Below are 26437 nucleotides of genomic sequence, written 5' to 3' on the forward strand. Positions count from 1 at the left end.
AAGCTCACTTTCATAGGTCACTTTGCTTTATATACAGGCTGATTCGTTAATTACAGTAAAACTAAATTAGTAGGCAGGAATGTAAAGGTTTAATAAAGTAAGTAGGTACTTACATAACTAATTACGAAGAAATTAAACAAAAATTATAAGTTAAAAGTGTTATAAAAATAGTACAGTACGCGAAAAGTAATGTAAGTACATCAATGTAAGCCTTTAGAATGACATTTCAGCTTTGTAGAGCGTTGTCTTTGTCACTCATACCTATATGATGTTTTGTCGGTCTCAACGACAGAGACAACGCTCTACCAATCTGCTATTTCCTTCTAAAGGTCGATGTACGTTACTTTCTGCCGCGTACTGTACGAATATTACTGCTGACAGATAATTCAGAATACAAGATTAGTCATTTATTCCTAGTAAGTGTTTGCTCTTGATCACGAGAATGTTTTATGACATCAAGTAAGAATTATCTAATTAAGTAAAAGTAAAGTAAAGTAAAAGTAAGATAAGTATGCTTTATTGTACATCAAACCCAAAAAAAAAACCTGTACAATGTAAGTACTTACCTACATAATATTAGGTACTCAATACTTGGTCAATTCATTTTTTTTCATTATAGGCGCACGCTTGACCACGATCACATGATGGGAAGTGACGATGTGGCCTATTCACATTCCCTGAAATAAAATTATAGAGAAAGTTGTTCTTTTTACCAGATCCTGAGTTCACACTGATGTCGGTAGCGCACACGCATCGATCGCGGGTCAGCGCCGATGGCAGCATCCTGGCGGCGGCGTCAGTAGGTATCAGTAGGTATACGAACTACGGACGTATGCGACGGACATCAGCGAATCATCAGAATTTATTCTTAAAATGTTTGGCACTAGGTCTTCTCTCTTCTTTGCCGCTACACTCTTGACAGAGCGGTCGTGGTCGTCACTGCAGTGCTGTGGCCTGTGGTACGCAGAACAATACGTCTCCATTCCTTGTGCAGTGTGCACATATAGCATTATACATATTTAGCATTGATTAATAGTTAGATACAATTACCTATATCCGTAGAATATCTAGCGAGTAGAACTCTATCGATAAAGTCACCAAAGATTTTATAAAACCAAATAAGAATCATCAAAATAATGTAGGTGGAGGAATTGGAGCATCCTTTAGCAGAAACAAGATGGCAGCGCCAAAATACAACAATGGAATCTAATTTGGCAAAACATTGCGAATTGGCGCAAAAGGGATCACGCAGAGCCCACAACCACTTCCATTGCACGACTACGCGTAGGTAGCTGGTACATTTTCATTTCACACAATAGTTTAGCATTAGGTACCTCTTCCTTCTATATTATTCTTCTTCTTTTTCTATATATACATATATACACAGAGATCTGTACCAATACTAACTCTGTACCAAATTTCATCAAAATCCATTAAACTGTTGGGCAGTGAAAAGTTAGCGGACAGACAGACAGACAGACACACTTTCACATTTATAATATTAGTAATATAATATTAGTAATTATAACTAGTTTGGATAGGCCTCTCCATAGCTAAGTAGGAGAGTTCTCCGACACACTTTTTAATTTTCGTAATTTTTAGTAAGTATATTTTGTTCTTATAGCAGCAATAAAAATACATATTCTGTGAAAATTTCAACTCTCTACTTAGGCTATTGCGGTTCACGAGATACAGCTGACTGACAGACAGACGGACGGATGGACAGGGGAGGCTTAGGAAAGGGTCCCGTTGGCACCCTTTGGGTACGAAACTCTGAACTCTTTTCTTCTTTCACTATCTTTTTTTTTTGGTTAAAAAAGAAGAATGTTCGAAAACCTGTAGATACCTATAGGTACCTAATCTAATCGTTCCATAGTATTATTTTTGAGGATTCTTTATTGCCACTCTCGCTTTTTGCCGTTTGTCCTGCTTCCGGCACCCGGGTTTTGGAGCGAAAAATTGCCACGTGGCTGTTGTTAGTGACGTTGTAACGAACTTTAACGCTAATAATTATTATAGCTAACATGAGTAGGGTATGCCTAGAGAAAGTAACTTCATTTGGGATAGGCAATTTATCGATTCTTTTTAGCATGGATTAAACTTTAATTAATTTATGGAACGCAATTCAAAGTAACGTATGTAAAAAAAAGTATGACTATACGAGTGCAGGTGCAGGTACGAGCATGGCAGGCGGTTAATGTTAAGTTACGGTTGCCGATAAACTTTGATCACCAATAAAACTAAAAGTGAGTTTTACAAGTCAGTATTCATACCTACCTACTTGCAGGGTAAAATGTTGAAAAATTACGAAGCTAAGCCTAGGTTAAATCACTCATTTTGATTTTATTGACCAAGCTTAGCGGGAATCGTAACATTAACCGCCTGTCATACAATATTAAGACCCGATTCAACTAAGCATTTAACTCCCGTTTAGTTAAACTGTAATGCTATCCCTTTTTGGCAGAAAATGACATACGCAGTTTTCAAAGTTCACAGCCATTCACAGCCGTTTACGTGACTAAAGTAGACAAAAAATCATTTTCTTTGTCGATTTTCTATTGAATATCTCGTATTTTTCTTAACTGACTAAATAGTTGGTTTCAAAAATTCATATTCAATACGGATGCCATCAATAGATCCTATATTTTACATGCTGTCAAATATCCTATTTCATCATCATTTTAATTTAACTCATATTTTTGCTAAGTACTTATACCTACTAAGGATTCCTAGAAACCTTAACCTGAAACACCTGAACAATAGTAGAGTTAGTATGAGACATTTCGCCAACGTTGATAGAATTCGAATGTCAAATGTTAAACACAATAACGTCAGCCTGAAATGGAACTAAAGATTCTTGATTTACAGTCATTCATACATTCAATACCTACCACTGATTTTTATTTCGCATGGTTCTAGCTTTGTACCTACGCATGAAGTAAATGTATGAGCATAAACTAAAGCTTTAAAACATGGCACTACAAAAGGTGTTTAAGTAAGTTCCATTTTACGTGGAAAGTGTTTCGATGCTCGAATTCTATCAATATGTAGAATCTCGTACTAACCCTACAGATATAACACAAATATTACAGTGAAAATATTTAATCAAGTGTTTTAAACTTATTGTATGGTCTTTATTGGTTTATTTTTTCAGTTTTTTTCCGTTACGTATCATATATTTCTTTTTACGTACCTACGTACATAATACAACAAGATACCTATTAGTCAAAATAAGTTTCTTTATTGATACAGCTGAATTGTTTTATTTATAGTCCACCTGTGTTGCGTAAATTTTTTACCTCTGAGTATTAATTTTACTATGAATAGGTCCGTCTACAGTCCCGTAACTTTTTTTATTACATATCTTAATTTTATGGGACTTTTCTTCGACAATGACATGCCAGCCCCATCTTAGCTTATCATCAAACAGCCTGTTTGCGTCCACTGCTGGACATAGGCCTTCCCAAGAGCGCGCCACCACACACGATCCTCCGCCTTCCTCATTCACCCACTTATTCCGCTACCTTCTTAAGGTCGTCAGTCCAGCAGGATATCCTGTCCACTGCCAATTCAGCTAGCTCATTTGTTGAGCTATGTTTGGTTTTCCTACGGATTTCCTCGTTACGGATTTTGTCCCTCAGAGAGATAGGTACCCACTCCATGGCACGCTGAGCGACTTTAAACTTGTAGACAAGGCTAACTGTCAGTGTCCACGTTTCAGCGCCATACCTCATCAGAGGTAGTACACACTCATTAATGACTTTCGTCTTTAGGCTTTGGGGTATCGACGAATCGAAGACTTGACGCAATTTTCCAAATGCTGTCCATCCCAGCTGTATTCTTCCTGTGTTAAGTTACATTCTGATGTATTCGTTCAAGTTTATCTACACGTCATTCATTAAGTAGGTACCTATAGGTATTATTATAATTTTATAATTATATAAATGTCGATAATATTTTTTTATGTCACACCTAAAATATTACATTGTTTGTTGTATATTCTATGTTAGTTATTGTATATTTCCGTACATATATTTCTTCAAATTTTGTAAAAGGTCAGTTTAATGAATAAATAATACGTCATGTTATAATTTATTTTGTATGTTAATTTAATCAAAGAGCAAAGTGCGTAATAAACAGTACATAATAAAAAGTATTTTACAACACACAATATAACAATGGGTTACAACTTGTTTTCAAATTAAAATTAGCAAGTCATTTCCAAATGATGTTAAACACATATTTTGTTTACCTCAAAATTTATACGTACTAGGTTTAAAATACATAAGCTATGGATATTTATTAATTTTAATTGAAATACATAAAGTAAATGCCACATGTTCCAAATGAAATCCTTGGGAAATAGTACCTACCTAAACCTACCACATTAGAAACTAAATTGTAAGTACACCTAATAGAAATGACCGATGCTGTTCTGTTATTTTAATACCTATAGTACCTACCTAGAGCTAGAATTAGGCCCACTTGCACAATGACATTTAAACTGATTTAGTTATACTTTGTAATGCGGTTGCCAAAAAGTAAGAGCATTAAAAAAATTACATAGGTATCTAAATCAACTTAAGCTAAAGCGTTTGTTTTTATTCAGATATATTTATTTATTTATTTTATTTACAGATACCAGTTAGCCCTTGACTGCAATCTTACCAAGTGATGATGCAGCCTAAGATGGTAGCGGACTAACCTGGAAGGGGTATGGCAGTTTTCATTAAACTCTTTGGTTTCTACACGGCATCGGAACGCTAAATCGGTTGGCGGCATGGCTTTACCGATAGGGTGGTAACTAGCCACGGCCGAAGTGTCCCACCAGATCACACCAGAAATTTAGAAATTATAAAATTCCAAACCCCTGTCAGGAATCGAACCCGGGACCTCCCACAAATAAGACCAGCCTACCACCGCGCCAGGGAAGCCGTAAAAGTAGCTGAAGCTAATAGTATTTCGTCCTTAATTAAGCTTGTACCCCATGTCTTTAAAATAACCTTGACTTCTGCTAAGTGCTAACCAAAGTGACTTTTTTGACGGTCAAATTTAACGTTAACCAAGACAACCTTTTGTGCGCCTGGCCGTAAGCGTCCTTGTGCAAGTGGGTCTTAGCATTTTCTACTTCGTGGTTTTAGCCAAGCCCATTTGCATGAATAGGTACGCTAAATCTGGTTTAGATTTTGTAGTGCATTTCAATAGTAACATTTTAACTAGTGATATTTTTCTACAAAATTAACTAAACTAGATTTAGGTCTCCCAAAATATTTCTACTTAGGTATAGGTTGTAGAAGTCAGGATTCTTTAAATTATTACCGAAATTTGATATATGGCATAATTATTTAAATAGGTATATAGAAGGAAAAGGTGCCTGACTGACTGACTGATGTATCAACGCACAGCTCAAACTACTGGACGGATCAGGCTGAAATTTGGCATGCAGATAGCTATTATGACGTAGGCATCCGCTAAGAAAGGATTTTTGAAAATTAAATACCTAAGAGGGTGAAATAGGAGGCTTGGTTTTTGGTAGGCAGTAGCCAGTATGAGTAGGTATCTCTTTTTGTAGTTATTTAGTCAGAGTAGCTATAAGTGCAAGCCCGAGTCAAAAAGAAAACCTACTTAAGAAAACAGAAAAGCAAAGCCTCCCAAAATCAACGGCTCTCCAGACCATTTTATCGTACAAGATAGGCTCATTCATATACGCAGTGGGGGCTCATTGCGGGCGCATTGCGGGAGGGAGAGGGGGAGGCTGCGAGGGAGCTGCCCTCGGGCGGGATAGATTTGAAGGTACAATCATTTTTTATGCGAGGGGAAATAATACCCGCCCTCCCGGGGGCACACTGAGCTCTAACTTTTCCAGTCATATTATTATTTGACTTTATTCTTATTGTATGTTCTACAGCTAGGCATTACGTAAGTATCTATTTTTTAATCCCTGATTTATAAGAAGACAAATCGTAGAAGACTTCTTAGAGATACACGTAAAAGCGACATCATTTGCCCGGGTGGCGGCGCTTCAAATGGAAAAACTGGAAAAAGTTTTAAATAATTTTAAAATAGTTCGCAGTAGAAGCGACATTTGCGCCGTTTTTAGGGCGTCGGAACCGCTTACGCGCTTCTGTGATAAGTCATCTAAGGAAAAATATAATATTGCTGTAAGGACAACGATTGGAGAGATTGGATCTAAATATTTGCTCTTGCAAGATTTGTTTCTTTGATATATCGCGGGTGGTAAAGTCATATCTACTAGAACAGTCAGCGTCATTTTACCCATAACTTCAATTAATGACGTCAAATTAGATAGCTGACTGTACGACTTGGAAGACAACGGCCCTCCATGGCAGTCTGGCAAAGTTACAGAATACACAACAAACCTGTAGTCTGTCGACTGATTGCATATGAATGCAAATAAAAATAGACAGTTCTTGCTCGAAGAGCTTTTGAATTATGAGCCTCTTTTTACTTTTATTTATGAGCCCGTTGTGCCCCAAGCCTACTCTCCTGCCCTCCGTAATAAAGAGCGTGTCTCACAACTGCCATAAAGGCCGAGCACATTACTTTTTACTCGCGATAAGGGCACTTTCGGGCCCTACGCGAATATTTCTCCACCCGCTATCCACCGGCACCGGTCACTCTCCGAGCGCTGACCGGAAAAAAGTCTTTTCTTCGCGCCTAGCACGTTGGTATACCTAAGTTTATGGGCAAAACAGACTTGCGATAAATATAGTACTTAGTTTTAACTCATTTTGAAAGTAAATTTTGGTTCATTTACTTCTAGGTATTTTATAAGTAGGTACTAGCTAATGTTCACGACCTGTCCGCGTGGATTTAGGTTTTTAAAATACCGCGGTTGGAAAAAAAATGTAAGAACTGTTCGGAAGAGATTTTCTAGTACCAAACTGACTGCAACTACTACTAAATTAAACTGTACTAAACTGTAGGTATTACTACTTCATCATCATTATCAACAAACGGACTTCCACTGGGCATATATCGCGCCACGATCAGTGGCGTAGCTAAGTAACCAAGGGCCCTGGGGAAGATCAAAGAATGGGGCTCGGGGCTCCACTGCTATCTAAACTGGTTAGGTTTTATCAAGTAAAAATATTAAATATACAAATACATTCACAGAAAGAATTTAGGGGAATTCCCTAGTAACTTTCGAATTTCTCTCAACTGAGATTAAAGTCAGGTTGCAACCTGTCATATTTATTTTGAAAATAAGAGAAATTTTCAAAAGTTTAGTTCGATGGAGATTTTCTGGTAAGGATTCGAGGGCCCCCTGAGCTTTAGGGCCCTGGGGCATTGCCCCGCCTTGCCCCTAGGTAGCTATGCCACTGGCCACGGTCTCGCATCGCCTAAATCCAGAGGCTCCCTGCGACTCGTTTGATGTCATATGTCCACCTAGTGAGGGGGTCTTCCAACACTGCACTTACCGGTGCGAGGATTTTAGCACCTTGGGATCCCAACGTCTATCGGTTACTACTATGTGCCCTACCTACTTCAGCTTCCCAACCCGTTGAGCTATGTCGATTACTCCGGCTATCCTACGGATTTCTTCATTTCTAATTTGATCACGCAGAGAAACTCCAAGCATAAGTAGGTACCTAGCTCTGCACATCCCCCGCTGAGTGAATCTGAGCTTTCTTATGAGGCCCATCGACGCTTATCAACCATGTCTCGCATCCATGTCATCACTGTCAACACGCACTGTTTGAAGACTTTGGTCTTTAAGTACTGAGGAATTTAGAACGAGAAGAGATCTCGAAGCTTTCCGAACGCTGCCCTGCAGCCAAGTTGGATTCGGCGACTCGGTTCTTTCTCGAAATTGGTAAAAAGCTGGATTTTACTTATGTCCCAGGTAGGTACCTACCTAAGTAATATTCGTCTTTACTCTATGATTTCGAGTACAGAGCTGCAGACTGGATGGGAGGGAGTTGGAACATGAATATTAGACATGATTTAGTATTACTTAGTAGGTACCATCGATAATTAGTACCTACCTAAGTATAACTATTTAAAATTACTTTTTATCTCTATTAGGCAGGTAGATATATGTATGTCATTCCCATTGATTGTTTACACTTTTGAACATCATATCATTAACAGTTTGTTTATCATCTTAAATCACACATCATCACAAAATAAAGGGATATTAACTCGCAATTAGCTTTAATTACTTTCGTTTTATGAACCACTTAGTAACTAGGCTACTCTTCTTTGTGAATGCCGCTCTGTGATATCGTTGTGGCTATTAAAAATCAAATAACTATTAACAAAAAGAACCTTAATTGTCTTGATTATGACTGTGAGCGATTTGTTTATTTACAAGCCAGACATAGCTATACGGACGAGTATGTTTTTTTTCCTTGTTTCTGCTACAGCTAGGGTTGCCAAATGCCAACTCCACTATAATCCATATCCATACTCAATACTTAATATTATAATTAATGCGAAAGTCTATCTGTCTGTCTGCTAGCTTTTCAGGGCCCAACCGTTCAAACGATTCTGATGAAATTTGGTACAGAGTTAGCTTACATCCCGGGGATGGACAGGCTACTTTTTATCCTGAAAAAACAAAGAGTTCCCACGGGATTTTTAAAAAAGTACCTAAAGTAAGAGTAAAATGTAAAACACTACTAGATTCCTGTTTTTAACCTTCCAATAAATTACCTAGCTATACTTTATAGAAATATAGAAAAAAAATACTTTAATAATTAGTTTAAAATATATTGGCAACCCTAGCACAGGTACAACTCACACACAGATTACAGAAACTAAAGGGAAACGTACCTAATTTTATTTTCTGAAAACTTCAGAAACCATACTTCCTGAAAAAGTGCATGAGTGCAGTGAGTAGTGCATATTCCATAATTAATGGAGGTATTAAGATGGGTAAAGTGGAAAATTTCTCGAATTCTCACAGGTAAAGTGGGTACCTACTACCTACCTACCTTGATAGGTTCCTTAATGGAGTTTATAGTGCTTCATTTTAAATATAGCTTTACAGTATTACATATTATTATAAATTCTAATCAGTTAATGGGGCCGATTCTATAGGCGTTTTTCTAAATTTAAAATGGCTTATATTAGACTTAGAGAGATGTGCTATTCTAAAAACACACTTAAATGACAGGCCTAACATAAAATTTTAGAAAGTCTTTTAGGATAGGTAGTTAAATTTAGTTAAAGCTAATAAGGGAATGCAGTTTAGAGATAGAAAACCTTAAATTAAAGATTCTATAATTTAGTTTAGGTTTAGGTTAGGGGGCAACAGAATCAGCCCCAATATTTACCCATTTATTTTGCGTATTAGTATCAGGTGTTCATTTACAGTTGGCATACGCAGATGGTAGTTAGATGTAGATACGCATTACGCGTAGGTTCAGTGTATGCATATAGGCATAGGCATAGTAGGTAGGTATACCTACGCAGTTATATAATGGGTCCCTCAATGGGACCCATTTAATGATGGGTCTATAATACTGGTTCGGGAGTTACTGAAGTACGTTGAGAGCATTACATGAATATGTCATTCAATGTTCTCAGCGTACATATTCAAAATCCATTGATCTTTTATCGTTTTGTATTGTATGTCTTTTTTCTTGTACCTTTATTTGTATTTAAATTTATTATTAATTATCTAGTTAGTGTAAGTGGCACTGCCGTTCTAATAAGATATAAAAAATAAAATAAATAAATATTATTTCGTGTAGGTACCTACCTACAATTTATCATGTAAGTAGTTACCTACTGTGATAATTATACAAGTTAATATTTTATACAATAACTAGCCTAGTCCGCGTGGACTACTCAAATTTCAAACCCCTATTTCACCCCCTTATGGGTTGAATTTTCAAAAATCCTTTCTTTGCAGATGCCTACGTCATAATAGCTATCTGCACGCCAAATTTCAGTCCGATCCGTCCAGTGGCTTGAGATGTGCGTTGATATACGAGTAGATCAGTCAGTCAGTCAGCTTTTCCTTTTATATATTTAGATAATAAAAGTACCTATCTACCTAATAGTTACGTAGGTAAGTCAGTATTGTTACACTCACAATCCTCTTCCTATATTAATCTTGTGTACATGTAAATCCATGTACTGAAAATAAATATCGTATCGTATTTCCCATAAGATGTCGATTACAAAAAAGTTGTATATATATACGAGATTCCTTTTTTAAACGAGCTTCCACGATTGGTCGATTCAACGTAGTAAAAAGCTCGACGCCCTCTTTACGCGCCGGCCTTTTCAAGCGTTTTTTATGAACCAAAACATTTCCCGTTTAAAATATGTAGGGCTGATTCTGAAGGATAGCAAGTACCTACCTATATTATTTCCCTTACGTACCTATGTACCTACCTAATATAGTATCTGCAGTCTATACCTACTTTATTCTTATTGTATCCTATTTTGTTTTAAAAAACTTACGTTCTACTGCCAGAAAAAGGACTTAGATAGTTTTCAGAGTGTAAGTATGTATTAAATAGTCTATAATATGTGAGTTTCTTTAATAAACCATTTTAAATTAACGGATATGGGGTATCGTTAAAAATTAAAATCCTTAGCTACATCATCCCAACTGACACTGGGTATAAATTTTTAGAAAAAAAATTAAAAAATCAATATACCTACACGGCTGTATGGCACCATTTTGTGAATGTGTTTTTTTTTACCTTTTTTTTAAGTTAGTTTTTTGGCAGAGCAGCCGTGTTTTTGATTTTTAATTACGACTCAACGTACCTACGTACCTACACGATTAAAGCAGAGGCTTGTTAGAGTTAGAGGCTTGTTTGACTACCTATATGGTAGTCATCCTAACTTAACGCTAAAAGTGTTTGTATCATAAAACTTATTGTGACAAATAAACATAAAAATCTCATTATCGCATTAACGAATACAATGGGAAAACAATCTCATTTGCCTGTACTCCCGCTTTTATAGCCGTATAATAACCGAAACAGCGCGCACTTTATTACAATAACAGCCCGCCAGGAGTTGCTTATTTTTTTATCTACACTAATATTATAAAGAGGAAAACTTTGTTTGTTTGTTTGTTTGTTTGTTTGTTTGTTTGTTTGTTTGTACTGAATAGGCTCAAAAACTACTGGACCGATTTTAAAAATTCTTTCACCATTCGAAAGCTACATTATCCACGAGTAACATAGGCTATATTTTATTTTGGAAAAAAATAGGGTTCCGTAAGATATTTGGGTTTTTCGGACACAAGTGTAAAAAATCAACCAGAAAAGTTACTTATTTTGCGTACGCTGCCTAAACTATAAAAGATAGAACCATAAAATGTTCTAATTAATTGTAGATCTTATAAATATCTACAAAAAAGTCCGCGACACACTATACCCATCTATGTCGAGTGAGGCACAGCAACCATTTTTTTATTTAAAAATCTTGAATTTTTTTTGGACTACATTTAAACGCGTTTATTTTACTCATGCTATTAATCCTTATCAAAATAAATGATTTCATCACTAAGAACAGTTTATGGAGATAATATTTGGTCTTTGAATGATTAAAATTGGACGTTTGGTTTTGAAGTTATGGCGAAATTAAAATATTACGATTTCTGCTGCACGGCCCGTTGTATTATATAAAGAGGTAATAATGTCGTTAAGTTTGTTTGTAGGGGGTAATCTTCTGATGATCCTGAGTGACATAGGCTATACGGGATCTTTAAAAACCTAAATCTACGCGGGCGAAGCCGCGGGGATCAGCTAGTTATTAATATCGCATAAACAATAACTTAATAACTTGATCCCCACCCACAGTAGTCGGCCGCGTATTGGCTCGGGTAAAAATAGGCTGTGGGGGTGAGAAAAGGACGTGCATATCGCTGAATCATCCCGTCTAGCTCGCACTGGAAAACTCGTCGCCTTCAAATGTAGAATACATTTATCGATGTTTGGGGCATAAAAATTGACAGATTTTTTTTCAGTCCATTGTGAGACTTTGTCGAAGTCACACCAGGCTCGACCGCGGAGCCGAAGGGTTGTCTTTAAAAAACATTTTGAGCTTTTTTGCGTTCGCGAGCTTTCGTTGCGATTGTAGACCGAACATTAAGTGAAATATAAACAACAGTGCAGTTAAACTAGATTAATGCTAGGACTATCGAAGTGTTGTGTTTACTAACAAGATCTGATCTTAAGGGGAAGGTATGTAGCATATTTTATACAGACGTTTTTTACGTTTTTCAATTAAACTTTATAATATTTTCCTTATAATGTTACCTATTAACATTTTGTTATTTGTTTCAAGGTTGTTTTAAAAAATAATAACATTCATACGTAGATAGATAGGTATGTATTTTCATCCATACATAAATAATTAATGATTAAGTTTAATTTACTTCAGTGGTCTTTTAAATCATAACGTAGCTTTTACGTTTTAAGCTCTGGATTCAATTTTTTTAACTACCTTCTAAGGCGGAAGGCTTGAAATTTTAAACATAGATTGAAACTGGATGTACCTACCTAAATGGTATAGGTATAAACTCGCTTTCTCGTCTCTGTTTGTTTGTTTGTCTTCTCGATAAGCTTTAACTTGAAATTTTAAAAATGGATTGGAACTGAATGACATTGCAATATTAACTCACTTTCTTGTGTCAAAATGAGCCAGCCCTTCTGTCACCAGATGAGGTTATAAGCCACGTTGAAATGCCTCGTAAAATTTTTTTAGCACTAAGACTACATGGCCCTAGGGCACAGGGCAAAATAGCTCAATGTTAATAAAATTAGAATGGTCGTAGATTCGAAGTCCGAACCTCTTTCTTTAAGGTCCGCTCAGACGAGGGACTATATAGTTGCCTGTTGACGACAAAAATGTTTCTCTATAAGAACTTAGAGCTTAGACTATTTTCAGTAAGTCTTATAAAATAAGTAAAAAAGTAGAATACAAGTAAGTATATTTTTATTCAAATAATCTTTTATAAGTTTGACTTTTACATTTGAAATCGTCAAATGCATCTACCACTGGTTCAGAATGCCTTTCCTTCCGGGAAGAACCAGTAAGAAACTCAGCGATAGCTCTTTTCAAAGGTTCGATTTATATTATTATGTAATATTAATATGCAATCAGGTAGGTAAGAGCTAAGTATCTCTCATTCTGCATCGTATTAGGTAGGTACCTATTAATTATTGCTGCGGATTGCGACACCGTTTCCATTGATCACAGTAGCGGTTTTCTGTGAGGGTTTTCAGATAAAAGTATTTGTTTTGTTTTATTTACCTGGATTTAAGTAAGTACCTACTAAACATCTCGAGGGTAGGTAAGAATGTACTTCAAAGGAACTTGGAACCGTTAATCACTTTTAAAAACAAACTAGGTACCTACCTATACATACCTAAATAAATTAAAAGCCGTCGGTACCTTTGACAATAACACTGACGGTTAATCAGTTAATTACTAATTTATTATAAACGACCCGCCCCGGCTTCGCATGGGTGCAATGTAGATACTTACTAATGTGGTGTCATTGCCTCGGAAACTCTCAAATGAGAGGATTTTTTCCGACCTAATTCACATTATTTCAATTTCTCTAGGGATCTCTAATTTTTTGAGAATTAAACTATAGCTATAAATCTTCCTCTTGAATCACTCTATCTATTGGTGAAAACCGCATACATACAGACTCGGGAAGCGACTTTATTTTATACTACTATGTAGAGATATTGCTACAATGAGAGCCGTGATAGCTTAGTGGTTAGGACGTCCGCGTCCTATTCGAGAGGTGAGGGGTTCGATCCCGGGTATGCACCTCTAACTTTTCGGAGTTAGGTATGTGCGTTTTAAAGAAATTAAATATCACTCGCTCCTTTACTAACGGTGAAGGAAAATATCGTGAGGAAGTCTACCAATGGCCAGCGTGGTGGACTATGGCCAAATCCTTCTCATATTGAGAGGAGACCCATGCTCTGTAGTGAGCCGGCGATGGGTGGATCATGATGATTGTTCTTACTTGTAAGTAGGTACCAACGTGACCTAACGATTTACATTTTTTTACCTATTCGCGTTTTGCAAGCAAATTTTTTCCACGAAGCATTATTGTTTAGATTCGAAGACATCGTCATTCTTGGAAAATTCATACGTGAAATTACTTTCATTATACTTATACCTAAAAAAATGTTTTATGGATTTCTAATTAAAAAAGCCAGTCAAGTGAGAGTCAAACTCGCGCGCACTGAGGGTTCCGTACTTAGGTATTTTTTTCGACATTTTATGCGTTGATAGATCAGTCAGTCACCTTTTCCTTTTATATATATAGATTAATAAAAATCTGTTTTAGAATGTACAGGTAAAGCCTTTCATAATATGATACCCCACTTGGTATAGTTATCTTACTTTGAAAATTGAAAATACCTAATAATTATTTGTTCATTATCACATTTTAATTATTTTTTTGAGTGATGTAACCACAAACACGGTTTTCGGATTTATTCCTGTACTTGTGCTATAAGACCTACCTACCTACCAAATTCCATGATTCTAGGTCAACGGGAAGTAGGTACCCTATAGGTTTTCTTGACAGACACGACGAACAGGCGGAATATAGTATCGCAGGGAGAAGCTTCATTTTTTTCATAATCTGCTAGTGGTGAGGAAACTTGCATACGGTCAACCTGAAAATCCATAGTAATATTATAAATGCGAAAGTGTGTCTATCTGCTAGCTTTTCACGGCCCAACCATTCAACTGATTTTCATGAAATTTGGTACAGAGTTAGCTTATATCCCGGGGAAGGACATACGCTACTTTTCATCCTGGAAAATTGATGAGTTCCCATGGGATATTTAAAAACCTTAATCCACGCGTACGAAGTCGCGGGCATCAGCTAGTTAATAATAATGAAACAATGCTCTCAAAGATGTTTGATGTCTGCTAATCTACACTTGACCAGCGTGGCTATGACCTTCTCATTCTGAGAGGAGACCGGTTCTCAGTATTGGGCCGGCAATGGGTTGATGATGATGATGAGTGATGAATAGTATTTTTGTTTGTTTCAGGTATGCTAAGTTGCGCTTCCCCCGCCGGCATGCCGCCCGCGCCGCACGCGCAGTCTTGGGGCTCGTTCAACCAACAACCTATTATTGTAAGTTGCCTAGTTACCTTATACCTAGTCCATGTTTCTTAAGTTTGCATAAAATATAAATCACAAAAAAAATTAAGTCGCTTGTGTGTTTCTCCGGCGACTGAGACCATGTGAAGTTTAGGTTTTCCACTCGTAGGTATCATTTTCGTACCTATTGGCCACACATAGTGCGCCTCTTATGCATTTCAGAGAGAAGCTACTTAAAAATAATAGCAAGCAAACGAGCAGTCAGGTCGTCTGATGTTAAGTGATTACCGCCGCCCATGAACATTTGCAGCACCAGATTTTATAAAAGCTGAAAGTTTATCTGCATGTTGTCCCCAACACTGGGAGGAACGTTTGTTTGGATCATCGTGGCTTTGGGAGATAACAGGTAATAAAGGTGTAAAAAATTGTACGTCAAAGTATAATTTTTTTTAATATTTTCTTCGGAGTAGTAGTAGAAATCACGTCATCCATTGCCAGACACTTTAGTGTCGTGGGAACCCCCGCCAGACACCCTTAAACGTTAATAGTTTATTAAACTTTAAAGATGTCTGGCAGGGGGTTGCCACCATACTAAGTGTCTGGCAATGCATGATGTGATTTCTAAAACTATTTTGAAGAAAAAAAAATTGACTTTATACTTTGACGAAAGATTTTTTACACCTTTATTACCTGTTAACTCCTAAAGTCACCATGATCAAAACAAACGTTCTTCTCAGTGCTGGGGACAATACACAGAGAAACTTTCAGCTTTTATAAAATAAGGCAGGTCTGGCACGCGCTGGCTCCTAGGCCATTAGTAAGTATCAAAGTCTACCAATTTTCTGGTTCCTAGAAAAATGCCGACAAATGAATATCAAAGAACGCCGATTTCGTAAAAACGGTGATTTTCTTATGATCAATCTCATAATCATTAGTTACCGATTAACCCATAAGTCTAATTGGGGACCAATTTTTTGTAACAACATTAGCATCAACATTAGTCTCGCGTCTTATTGATCTTAATTGATAAAAACTAGGTACTTAATTATTTATTTTTCTTTCTATAGAAATCGGAACCAATGGAGGATGGAAGCTTCTCGAAAGAACAGACAAGTGGATTCTATTCGGAAGGCTTCCACAGTGCATCGCCGTCTTCATCGAGCAAGGACTCCAATGGTCATTCGCCCCGAAGCGTCGGCAGCGCGGGAGAACCGTTACCGTTCTACGAAAACATGCCTTTGAAGGCCAAAACTAATCTTGGTATGCATTTAGAATCTTATCGTAATGGCCTGCCATACAGTCTTCTTACTCCTCCTGGTTTCGAGCACGGTAGACACATTGAAGAACGCGAGTCGTCCCCATACGAACCGTACTCTCCGCGGTCTGTTGCAGCGCCCGCTCACGTCTCTACCCCCTTGGCACGTGCTGATGCAACTCCACCCAAATCTCCCCCCAGAACCCCTACATCTCCCGACAGAGAACATGATAGGCGGTCATTCGATCGATTCCATGACTCCGGCTTCGATGGCGTCGGTCAGAACAAACCCGATGGCGATGACGGTCAAGAAGGATCTGGACTCGAAGATTTTGATGAAGAACCAGGTCTACGCGTTCCAGCAGTTAATTCCCACGGAAAAGTGAAAACTTTTAAATGTAAGCAATGCGAATTCGTCGCGGTGACCAAACTTAGCTTTTGGGAGCACAGCAAAGAACACATTAAACCCGAAAAGATGCTAACGTGTCGGAAGTGTCCCTTTGTTACGGAATACAAACACCATCTCGAATACCACATGCGAAATCATCTCGGATCTAAGCCTTTCCAATGCACTCAGTGCTCTTATTCTTGCGTAAATAAATCGATGCTCAACTCGCATCTTAAATCACATTCGAATATTTATCAATATAGATGCGCTGATTGTAATTATGCTACAAAATACTGTCATTCTCTCAAACTTCACCTACGCAAATATAAACACAATCCTGCAATGGTGCTGAACATGGATGGAACACCAAATCCTTTGCCAATAATAGATGTGTACGGCACTAGACGAGGGCCGAAACAGAAGCCCATTTTGAAGATGTTTGACCAACACCACATACCCAATAACAATAAACCCCAACCTCCTCCACCATCCCATCCTCTGTTTGGAAATCATTTCCCTGTCAATCTACCGTACTTACCTCCACTCTTGCCCCATTCATTTTTGTTCCCGCCAAACAATAACTACGAACAACAAAGAACTTCTCCAAAAGTACCTGAACATACAGTCGAGCAGCAACCTTCACCACAATCTATTTTACACCACCGTTTGTCATATGGAGAGGTCCCTGTCGAAGTTTCCTCTCCTCCACCAGTAAAATCACCTGCAAGTTTACCTCGGACACCGACGGCTCCACGCTGTGTTTCTCCACCTCCTGCTAACGATGCCCTCGATTTAACAAACACGAAGATTAGTGAGGCTGGCTCACCGCCGCCCACAGAGCGTTCTGCCAATGCAGTGACACCCACCACAGCGATGAAAAACAGAAGAAAAGGGAGAGCTTTCAAACTACAACCTGCGGCTTTGAGGTTGCAACATGAAGACAGCAAAATGGAAGCAGATGCGTCTGACTCGGAATCTGATGCGTCAGCAGAAGCTGCTACTTCTACAGCCTCTAATTCATACACTTGCCAATACTGCGACATTACGTTTGGCGATCTCACTATGCACACCATACACATGGGATTCCATGGATACAACGATCCCTTCATGTGTAACAAGTGTGGCGAACGAAGTTCTGATCGTATAGCGTTCTTTATTCACCTCGGTCGTGCGCAACACGCTTGAACTCTTAGAAAAGCTATGATTAAAATTGTAAACGAGTTTAACTAGTCCACGCTGTACTAGTGTTGTAAGCTACTAGAATAACTGTTGACAAACATAAGTGACTAGCTGATGTCCGCGACTTCGTCCGCCTGGGTTTAGGTTTTCAAAAATCTCGTAGGAACGCCTTGATTTTCCGGGGCAAGAAACTAGCCTACACTCACCAAGTCTTTAATTATATCCACGCAAAAATTCACGTGGATCTGTTGCAAAGTTGCGGCATGTTTGAACGACAAACCAACAAACAAACACACTTGCGTATTTATAATATGGGAGATAGTGATTAGCTGCTTAAGGTAAAGTATACTAGTTTTATTGTAACTTAACATATTGATATTTCAGCCAAAGATTAATTTCAATAATATACAGGAATGTGTTTTGTGTAACACTAAAATGTCGTTAGTTTAAATGTAAGTTAAGAAAAGCTTGTAACCTTAAAATATAGTACCTATTTGCGTTTTTGTGTTTAATTGTAAGCTCTAATGTAAATAGTAGTAGGTTTGTGCTTTTAGAATTTAAATCATACTACTACAAGTTACAGCTATGGATGTACCCGTACCTCATAAATAAAATTAGTGAGTGACCAATAAGTAAATAAGACTGTATCGTTTTAGTACAAATCTAATGTTCAAGTCAGTAAGGAGTTTGTTTGTGATAGCTTTTAAGAATATTGTGTAAGATGTACATTTCTATATTTACGGTGAAGTTACCTATTATCAGCGTTAAAATTTTACGGATCCGAGAGGTTGTTCATTTTTTTACATTTTCTGAATTGTTCACACTCCCTAAACACATGACATTAAATACAAATAAATGAACAGCGCCTTAAGAGGGGTTTACTCGTAGTGCGCTCCAAACAAACGTAGTTCTACTGCTCGATTGCGGTAGAATGACAGCTACAATGTCACGATCAAAATCATCTCTGATTGGTTGACGCTCGCTCACTATTGGCTACAATACATTGTTGCAACAAGAATGCCACAAATTCAGCCAATCACAACAATTGAGATTGTACTTAATAATGATTGGTGCATATTTTACGAAATCGACCTATGGTTCTCATTTGAATATGTACTAACTTATCAACCTCAATGATTTGTAGATACGTTCTGGGACTAATGGAGCCAGCGCGTGCCAGACCTTCGTTATTTTATAAAAGCTGAACGTTTATCTGCGTATTGTCCCCAACACTGGAAGGAACGTTTGGTTGGATGTTTGTTTGGATCATGGTGGTTTTGATAACAGGTAACCTTTGTCCTTTATTACCTAAAAATTCTCACGGAAAAGTCTAATTTTTTTTTATTTTCTTCAGAATCCTAGTATAAGAAATCACATCAGGCATTGCCAGACTCTTAGTGTCGTAGCAACTTCCTACACTTAAACTTAACCTTTAAAGGTCTGACAGGGGGTTGCTCTATAATGTCTGTGTCTGTTTTCCGTTAAAATATTCAGATTAGAATTTACATGACATAAGTAACTATTTTCATACCAATCATTAAACCCGTGTAACTTTTTATCTAGTATTGTAACGGAAATTGGGCAAATCAATATAAATAGAATATATTAGTATCTAGAACACGTCTACAAAATTACATCGAGTTTGACTGGTTAATATTCAAATAAGAACAAAACTACGTTTGTATGGAACGAGTGACGCAGAGACTGTCGTTAAATGTAAATTTTAATGCAACATTTACAGTACCCGGCAAGAAATATTGTACATCGACCTTTAGAAAGAGATTGTGGTTTCGTAGAGCGTTCTCTCTGTCGTTGAAACCGACAAAACGTCACATAAGTGTGAGTGACAGAGACATCGCTGAACAAAGCCGAAATCTCATACTAAAGGTCGATGTACATTGTACAATATTTCTTGCCGGTCACTGTAAGTCAGAGCGTATTTATTTTATAGTGGTAGAAAAAGATTTATTATTTTATTTATTTACTCGCTTAAGTTATTAATATAAGGTTTTTTGTACGGTTAGTTGCGGCACCAAATTGTGTTTACTATAAACGAGCATAATAATAATAGCGCCAAAATTCTGGCAACAATTTTTGTCAAAATAATATGATAAATTAATTATGCATGAACGACTGAAAATAATAATTGTAATTTGACTAAAAATATTCGTTTGTGTGCTGGAAACAAATTAATAAAAATACCAGTTTTATTCAAGTTTTTTATTCAACTCGTATAAAAAATTATCTACTCGTACCTTTAATATTGTTTTAAGGCGTATTAAATAAACAATACGATATATCTATTTATAAAATAACGGGAAATATTTTATACTTACAACAGCATTGATATTTTTTTTAATTGAGAACTAAATAAATTTATTATTAGATATTTTTATATACTTACCTTGGACTTCTTTACAAAAAATGAGGTAGGTATCTACTGAGTTCCCTTTTTAAATATTACCTACCTATTTACTAATCTGATTAAACGTACACCTACTTAGCTATCCTATCTAGAATAAAAAGTATAATGAATACAACAATTTCAACTAATTATAATAAATACTCAATAAAAAAATATCCTCAAAATATAAGAATTAATATTTTAATTTTGGATTGACCTTGTGGCTTTTGAAAAAATAGATAGACTGCAAGGATTTAGTTTTGTAAAATGTCAGTCATTTAATTTGTAATAGGTATGATTTTTTCCCAAACATATTTGTATTTGTATTTGTATTTATTTATTTCGATTTAGACTCATTACAAGCGCTTACGAAAGTCAGATCGGCATAGAACTATACAATAATAAAATGATTGTACAAAATATGGAATATTATAATCTAGATAATACTAGTTAAAGATGGCATAAAAATTATTAATTTACTCAAGCACCTTGTCGTAAAGTGTAATCAAATGTTATATTACAAGTACACAAGTAGTTGAATAGCTTGTGCAGTACTATATTTTCCTTTTTTTTATTAAAATTTCTTTTATTTTATTTTTAAATTGCCTATCAGAAAGGTCGGTTATATCCTTTGGAATCCCGTTGTAAAAGCGTATCGAACTGCCCATAAATGATTTACTCGTTTTAGACAACCTGAATGCCTGCCCAGTTAACTTATGTTTGTTTCGTGTATTAAAGTGATGAGAATCCGAGTTTTTCTTCTACGATGGTAGATGTTTTCTAACGTACATAATATTCTCAAATATATAAAGTGAAGGCATAGTCAGAATGCCGATATCTTGAAAAAAATGTCTTAGAGAATCCCTGGGCTTCATCTTATAAATGGCGCGAATAGCTCTTTTTTGAAGTATAAAAATTGTTTTCCAGTCAGCAGCAGAACCCCACAACAAAATTCCATAAGACATCAAGCTTTGAAAATAAGCAAAGTATACTATTTTAGCAGTTTTAACATCTGTTAGTTGCCTTATTTTACAAATTGCAAATACTGCTGAACTTAGTTTACTTGCCAGAATATTAATGTGCGGTCCCCATTGTAATGTAGAATCAATAGTTAGTCCAAGGAATAGAACCTTGTCCACAATGTCTAATTTTTCATTGTTGAGAAATATCTCAACATTTCTTTCACCACGAAAATTCGATGAAGCAAAATATACACATGTCGTTTTTTTACTATTTAATGCTAAGTTATTGACCGAAAACCACTGCGAAAGCTTGGTGAGTGCTTGATTAAGGTTGCTCAAATCGCAGTCTTTCCTATTAACTTTAAACACGAGAGAAGTGTCATCTGCAAATAATACGATATCTGCTAATTCTTTTACTATATTAGGAAGATCGTTAATATAGACTAGAAACAAAAATGGACCGAGAATTGATCCTTGCGGCACTCCTAATTTCACTTTTGTTCCCACAGATGTTCCCTTATTGACATATACTCTCATTTCTCGGTTAGTTAAGTATGATGAAATAAGTTTTAGGGCCTCATCAGTAACTCCATAGAACCTCAGCTTTCGGATTAGAATTTCGTGGTTTACGCAATCGAAGGCCTTTGAAAGATCGCATAAGATGCCAATTGCATTTTGCGATTTTTCCCAGGCCTTTAAAATATTCTGTATCAGGTCAGCTCCAGCGTGAGTTGTAGATCTGCCCTTCGTGAACCGTGAACGTGAATATAACCTACCTACCTAATTTTCAGCCATTTTTCAGCTTATCCCGATAACAAAGAAACCAAACCGGAAGTTTTGATTTGATTTGTGAATACTTACTTAGGTCAAGTCAAGTGACTGAGCAACTTACGTACTTTCCTAAGTAGTAGACATGTGTCCGCTATAGCTTAACTTAACTGAAAACCGCTGCCGTGCCTATAGCGTACCGTAGCGTTATTGTCGTAGCTAGCAACGGTTTTCAGTTATCATCTATGACGAACCACCTGACAACGCAACACTGCCAACTGGCAACTGACAATGCATTGTTTGGTTTTTTGGTAACTAGAAACGCAATAATTATGCCTTCTCTTTCTTTCTTTCACTAAAAGCTGAGAAGGAGCGGTTATTGGCTACCGGCTTAGTAACTAAGAACTTGGTAAACCAAAGCCGACCTTATCTCTATTACTCTAAGGCTTAACTGTACAAGTACTTGTCCATTACACTTTGATCTATCATTCTAAATACAGTTAGCCTTAGAGTAATAGAGATAAGGTCCTCTTTGGTTTATCAATCTTCATGAAATGTTTTTGGTTAACTGGACTGTGGCAAACTATTCGTGCAGGCGTCCACTATAGTTTGACCTATGTCAATGATCAAATTAAACTTTACTGCTATGAACTTAAGGTTGTGATTACTTCACGATATTCATGAAAGTAAAATTGGTTTTATTTTAGTGAATATGCGCGCGCTAGCTATACAGACGGTATTGATACGGCAGCTAGCTTAGTTACTACTACGGAAACCGCTGCGCGTTGCGCATATTAAATTAGTTGAAACACAACTCTGATACCGATATTCGGCAACGGTTAACAATATCGGTATTGAAACTAAGTAACTGTTGATTAACCGTTGCCGTAAATAGCCAATAACGCCCATCTTTACTAAGTAGGTACCTAACTACTTAACCTCTTTTCATACATCTGGTTCTTTAGTGCCATTATATAAGTATGGCAATAAAAAAGAACAGTGATTTGAGATTTTGCATGTAGCTAGTTTTTCTCTATAATCTGCAGTGTTACTTACCAAACTTATAAGAAACATCAGTTTTTCTAACCTAAATTTTTGGCAATAACAAGCTAAGCTTAGAAATAATTCTATAGATAGATTGAATAAAATAGAAAACGAACGTTAACGATACCGTCTATTCTACCTAGGTTTAAAACATACGCTTTTACAATAGATAAAAATCGCACGCTTAATAATATTAAAGTGACCTTATTCAAAATGAGTCAAGCACACTTTGTACCTACTTACAGTGACATTTTTGCTGTCCAAGTAAACAGCAAAGTCCTAATTGCAAAACATTTTTTGCGATTCGTCAAAAAACTAATATTTTGACTAGGTCATGGCATTTTTTGTAACTCATTACTTAATGTGTAAGAAAGTTGAAAAAAAACCTCCTAGAAACGATGCAGAATTTTAAACGGTAGCATGCCTATAGGTACTTAGATACGTGACGGCTAAAAATACAGCAATCCTTTGTTTTAGACATAATTGTTATGGCTCGGCTATTTTTTTAAAAGAACAATACTATTTTATGTCACCGTTACGGGTAAAAACTGCGTATGAATATTCATAAGCTCTTGTCGAACCTCTATTGCTTTGAATGATTTAAATATATTTTTAAGATTTCGCACACAATTTTTGCGATTGAAAAATAATCATACTTCCTACTTGGTAGCCTCTCTGTTGGTAGGTTAGGTAGGTAACGACGACTAGATACTTTTTATGAAAAATAATCCTATTTGTTTGTTAGTTCGTTACATAAAGGTATGCATTCGCGCATCGTTCGTCCGATTGAGTTGAGACGTTGTACAGTTGTGGTCATGCTTGGCAGGATATGTGATTACCTAATTTTTAAGACCCCATGTAAATAATATACCTACATATACCTACCATATCTGAGCAAAATAAATAAATGACTATGAGTATGAACACTTGCGTGTACATTTCTGGCACAATACCATCAAGTTTGCTTAAAAACATAACCAGGTTTGACCTAGGCAAAGCTATGTTATCCCGGCGACTCCATCACCTGATGCCTTAAGCAGAAAAAAAGGCCAGAATAAACATTGTCACGTGTACCTAGCAGTCGGGCCTCGCTCTTTTAGGGTTCCGTATATAATTATGAACCACATATTTTGGTTGTATGAAATATTTCTTTTCCGAGCCCGACATATCGCAACAAACCGTGAAACAAAAACCCAAAAAATGTTTTTGTTTTGGTCACAGCTTACAAAGTCTAAGTACCTACCTACTTAATGAATTGTTGATTTCAGTATTTATTGTTTAAATACAGTAGATAATAATATATGGTACATAATATGCAGAAATTTCATATTCCTAACGAGTTTAGTTTTTGAGATAGACCTCGTCACAAAAATGGTCTACAACTGACAACTTTCATGGCCCCCAATTTCTTTATTTTTAAGACAAAAAAGAATAAAAAAATATATTCGTACTTACCCTACTTTATTCAATAGTAGGTAGTACCTATCACTTGCTTTAACGTCCCATCTTAGGCCGCATCATCACTTTCCATCAGGTGTGATTGCGGTCAAGCGTTTGCCTATAATACATAATAATAAAAAAACGGTGAAGAAAAACATCGTGAGGAAACTGCATGCCTGAGAGTTCTCAAAGATGTCTGAAGTTCGGCAATTCGCCCTAGGACAGCGTGGTGGACTATAAACCCTTCTCACCAGTCCTCAGTAGTGGGCCGGCGATTGATCATGATGATGATGATGATGAGGATATTTGGAAAATGCTTACCTACTTGTTTAGGAAAAATATAAGTCCAAACTTGAAAATTAAAAACTAATGTAACTGAAATGCATCTTTTGTATGCGCAAACCTTAAAATAATTAGTCAAAAAAAACTTACGGACAAAAACTCTTTCCACGTGTAACTGCAAACGTTTTTCTCAAGGCTGAAAATTCAAACGCTAAATCATAATAATAATGTATAAGTAGGTACCTACTTAGTAGTTTTTTAAACATTAATTAACATTTACATTTTCAAGTCTACGAAAAAACTTCAATTAAATAACGCTATTGTCTAAATATTTCCTTGTTAGATAATAATGTATGAGTCTAGCAATTCTACCATATGGACAAGGTATACGTATAGCTACATTAAGATACTTGTGTACTATCTATGCAATACTGAAAAGCACAACGTAGGCAAACCCTCTCCCTAGCTAGAAATGGACAGACGATATCAAACCAGTCACAGGGAGCCGCTGGATCCAGCCGGCGCAAAACCGCGGCGTGTGAATTGTGGAAGTCCTTACAAGTGATGCAGCTGTGAGCTTCTATCGATCGACGACGATGACGACTAAAGTAAGTAAATAAATAAATAAATGAAAATATTTTTTATTCAATTAAACTTTCACAATGCATAGCTACTATTCGGTAACTATCATAAGGTAGCTAAACTAGTTTTGACTACAAAAGAGTAAAGACGTCATAATATTCAGTCGAGAGGCAGTCTGGATTGTTACTTGAAAAAAGCTAAAGCTTACATTATCATAGCTTTTCATAGAACCTTGTAGGTAGATATTAAGTATAGTGTGAACAACGTAGACTAGTAATTCCGTGAAAGTTATATCATTTAGGTAAATTATATAGGAATACAACGCAAAGGACAATGAGATGTGGTATAGAAACAAATTTTTAGAGAATTTGGGAAACAGGTAGGTACATACCTACCTATTAAGTACAACCAACTGAACATCTATAAAACGTAAACTAAGTACTTAGTCAAATCTATACTCTACTTTACATTTACATTTAGAATAATATATCTACTAGCTAACCAGCCCTTTGCTAGGGTGTTTTGTTGCTGAAAAACTTTTGCTAGTGGGGTTCTAAGTTATAGAGAAAACCATGCCCAATTTCTAGGCCTGGTGGTTTGAGCTGTACGTTGATATTATGTCAACCAGTTCTACCTAGGTAGCTACCTTTTAATAAATTCTTTGAACTTTTTCGTCCAGTATAGATGGAATATTTTAATGGCATTTACTAGAAATGGTTTCAATAAAAGTAATACATTATCGCTCTGGGATCGCAACAATTGTCGTCTGACCCAAATCCTACGGATGTTGCAGATTCATGAAACGCGAAAAAAACTTAAAAAGAATTCGGTTTAACTCCACATAAAATCAGGACAGCGAAAATGTGGAGTCGACTGATCGTAGCATAAAATAGTTAAAATGGTTTACTATAAATATGTATGACTTTGATGTAAAGTTCAATAATCTAAATATATAAAAGGAAAAGTTGACTGACTGCCTGACTGACTGACTGACTGATCTATCAACGCACAGCTCAAACTACTAGAAGGATCGGGCTGAAATTTGGCATGCAGC

At 36.5% G+C, this 26437-nt stretch overlaps 2 protein-coding genes across 2 annotated transcripts in view; both read left to right on the top strand.

The window, feature by feature from the left end:
- Prosbeta1 (proteasome beta1 subunit) overlaps positions 1-26437 on the top strand; it is a 276237-nt gene that overhangs the window by 214863 nt on the left and 34937 nt on the right. The gene's annotated exons all lie outside the window — the stretch shown is intronic.
- Positions 11985-18096, top strand: hb (zinc finger protein hunchback). The gene is made up of 3 exons (XM_034985183.2): positions 11985-12179; positions 15027-15112; positions 16147-18096. Exons 2-3 carry the CDS (start codon positions 15029-15031, stop codon positions 17905-17907), a joined length of 1845 nt encoding a protein of 614 aa, XP_034841074.1. The 5' UTR covers positions 11985-12179; positions 15027-15028; the 3' UTR covers positions 17908-18096.

This window comes from Maniola hyperantus, chromosome 4, assembly GCF_902806685.2.
Source record: "Maniola hyperantus chromosome 4, iAphHyp1.2, whole genome shotgun sequence".
Lineage (NCBI taxonomy): Eukaryota > Metazoa > Arthropoda > Insecta > Lepidoptera > Nymphalidae > Maniola > Maniola hyperantus.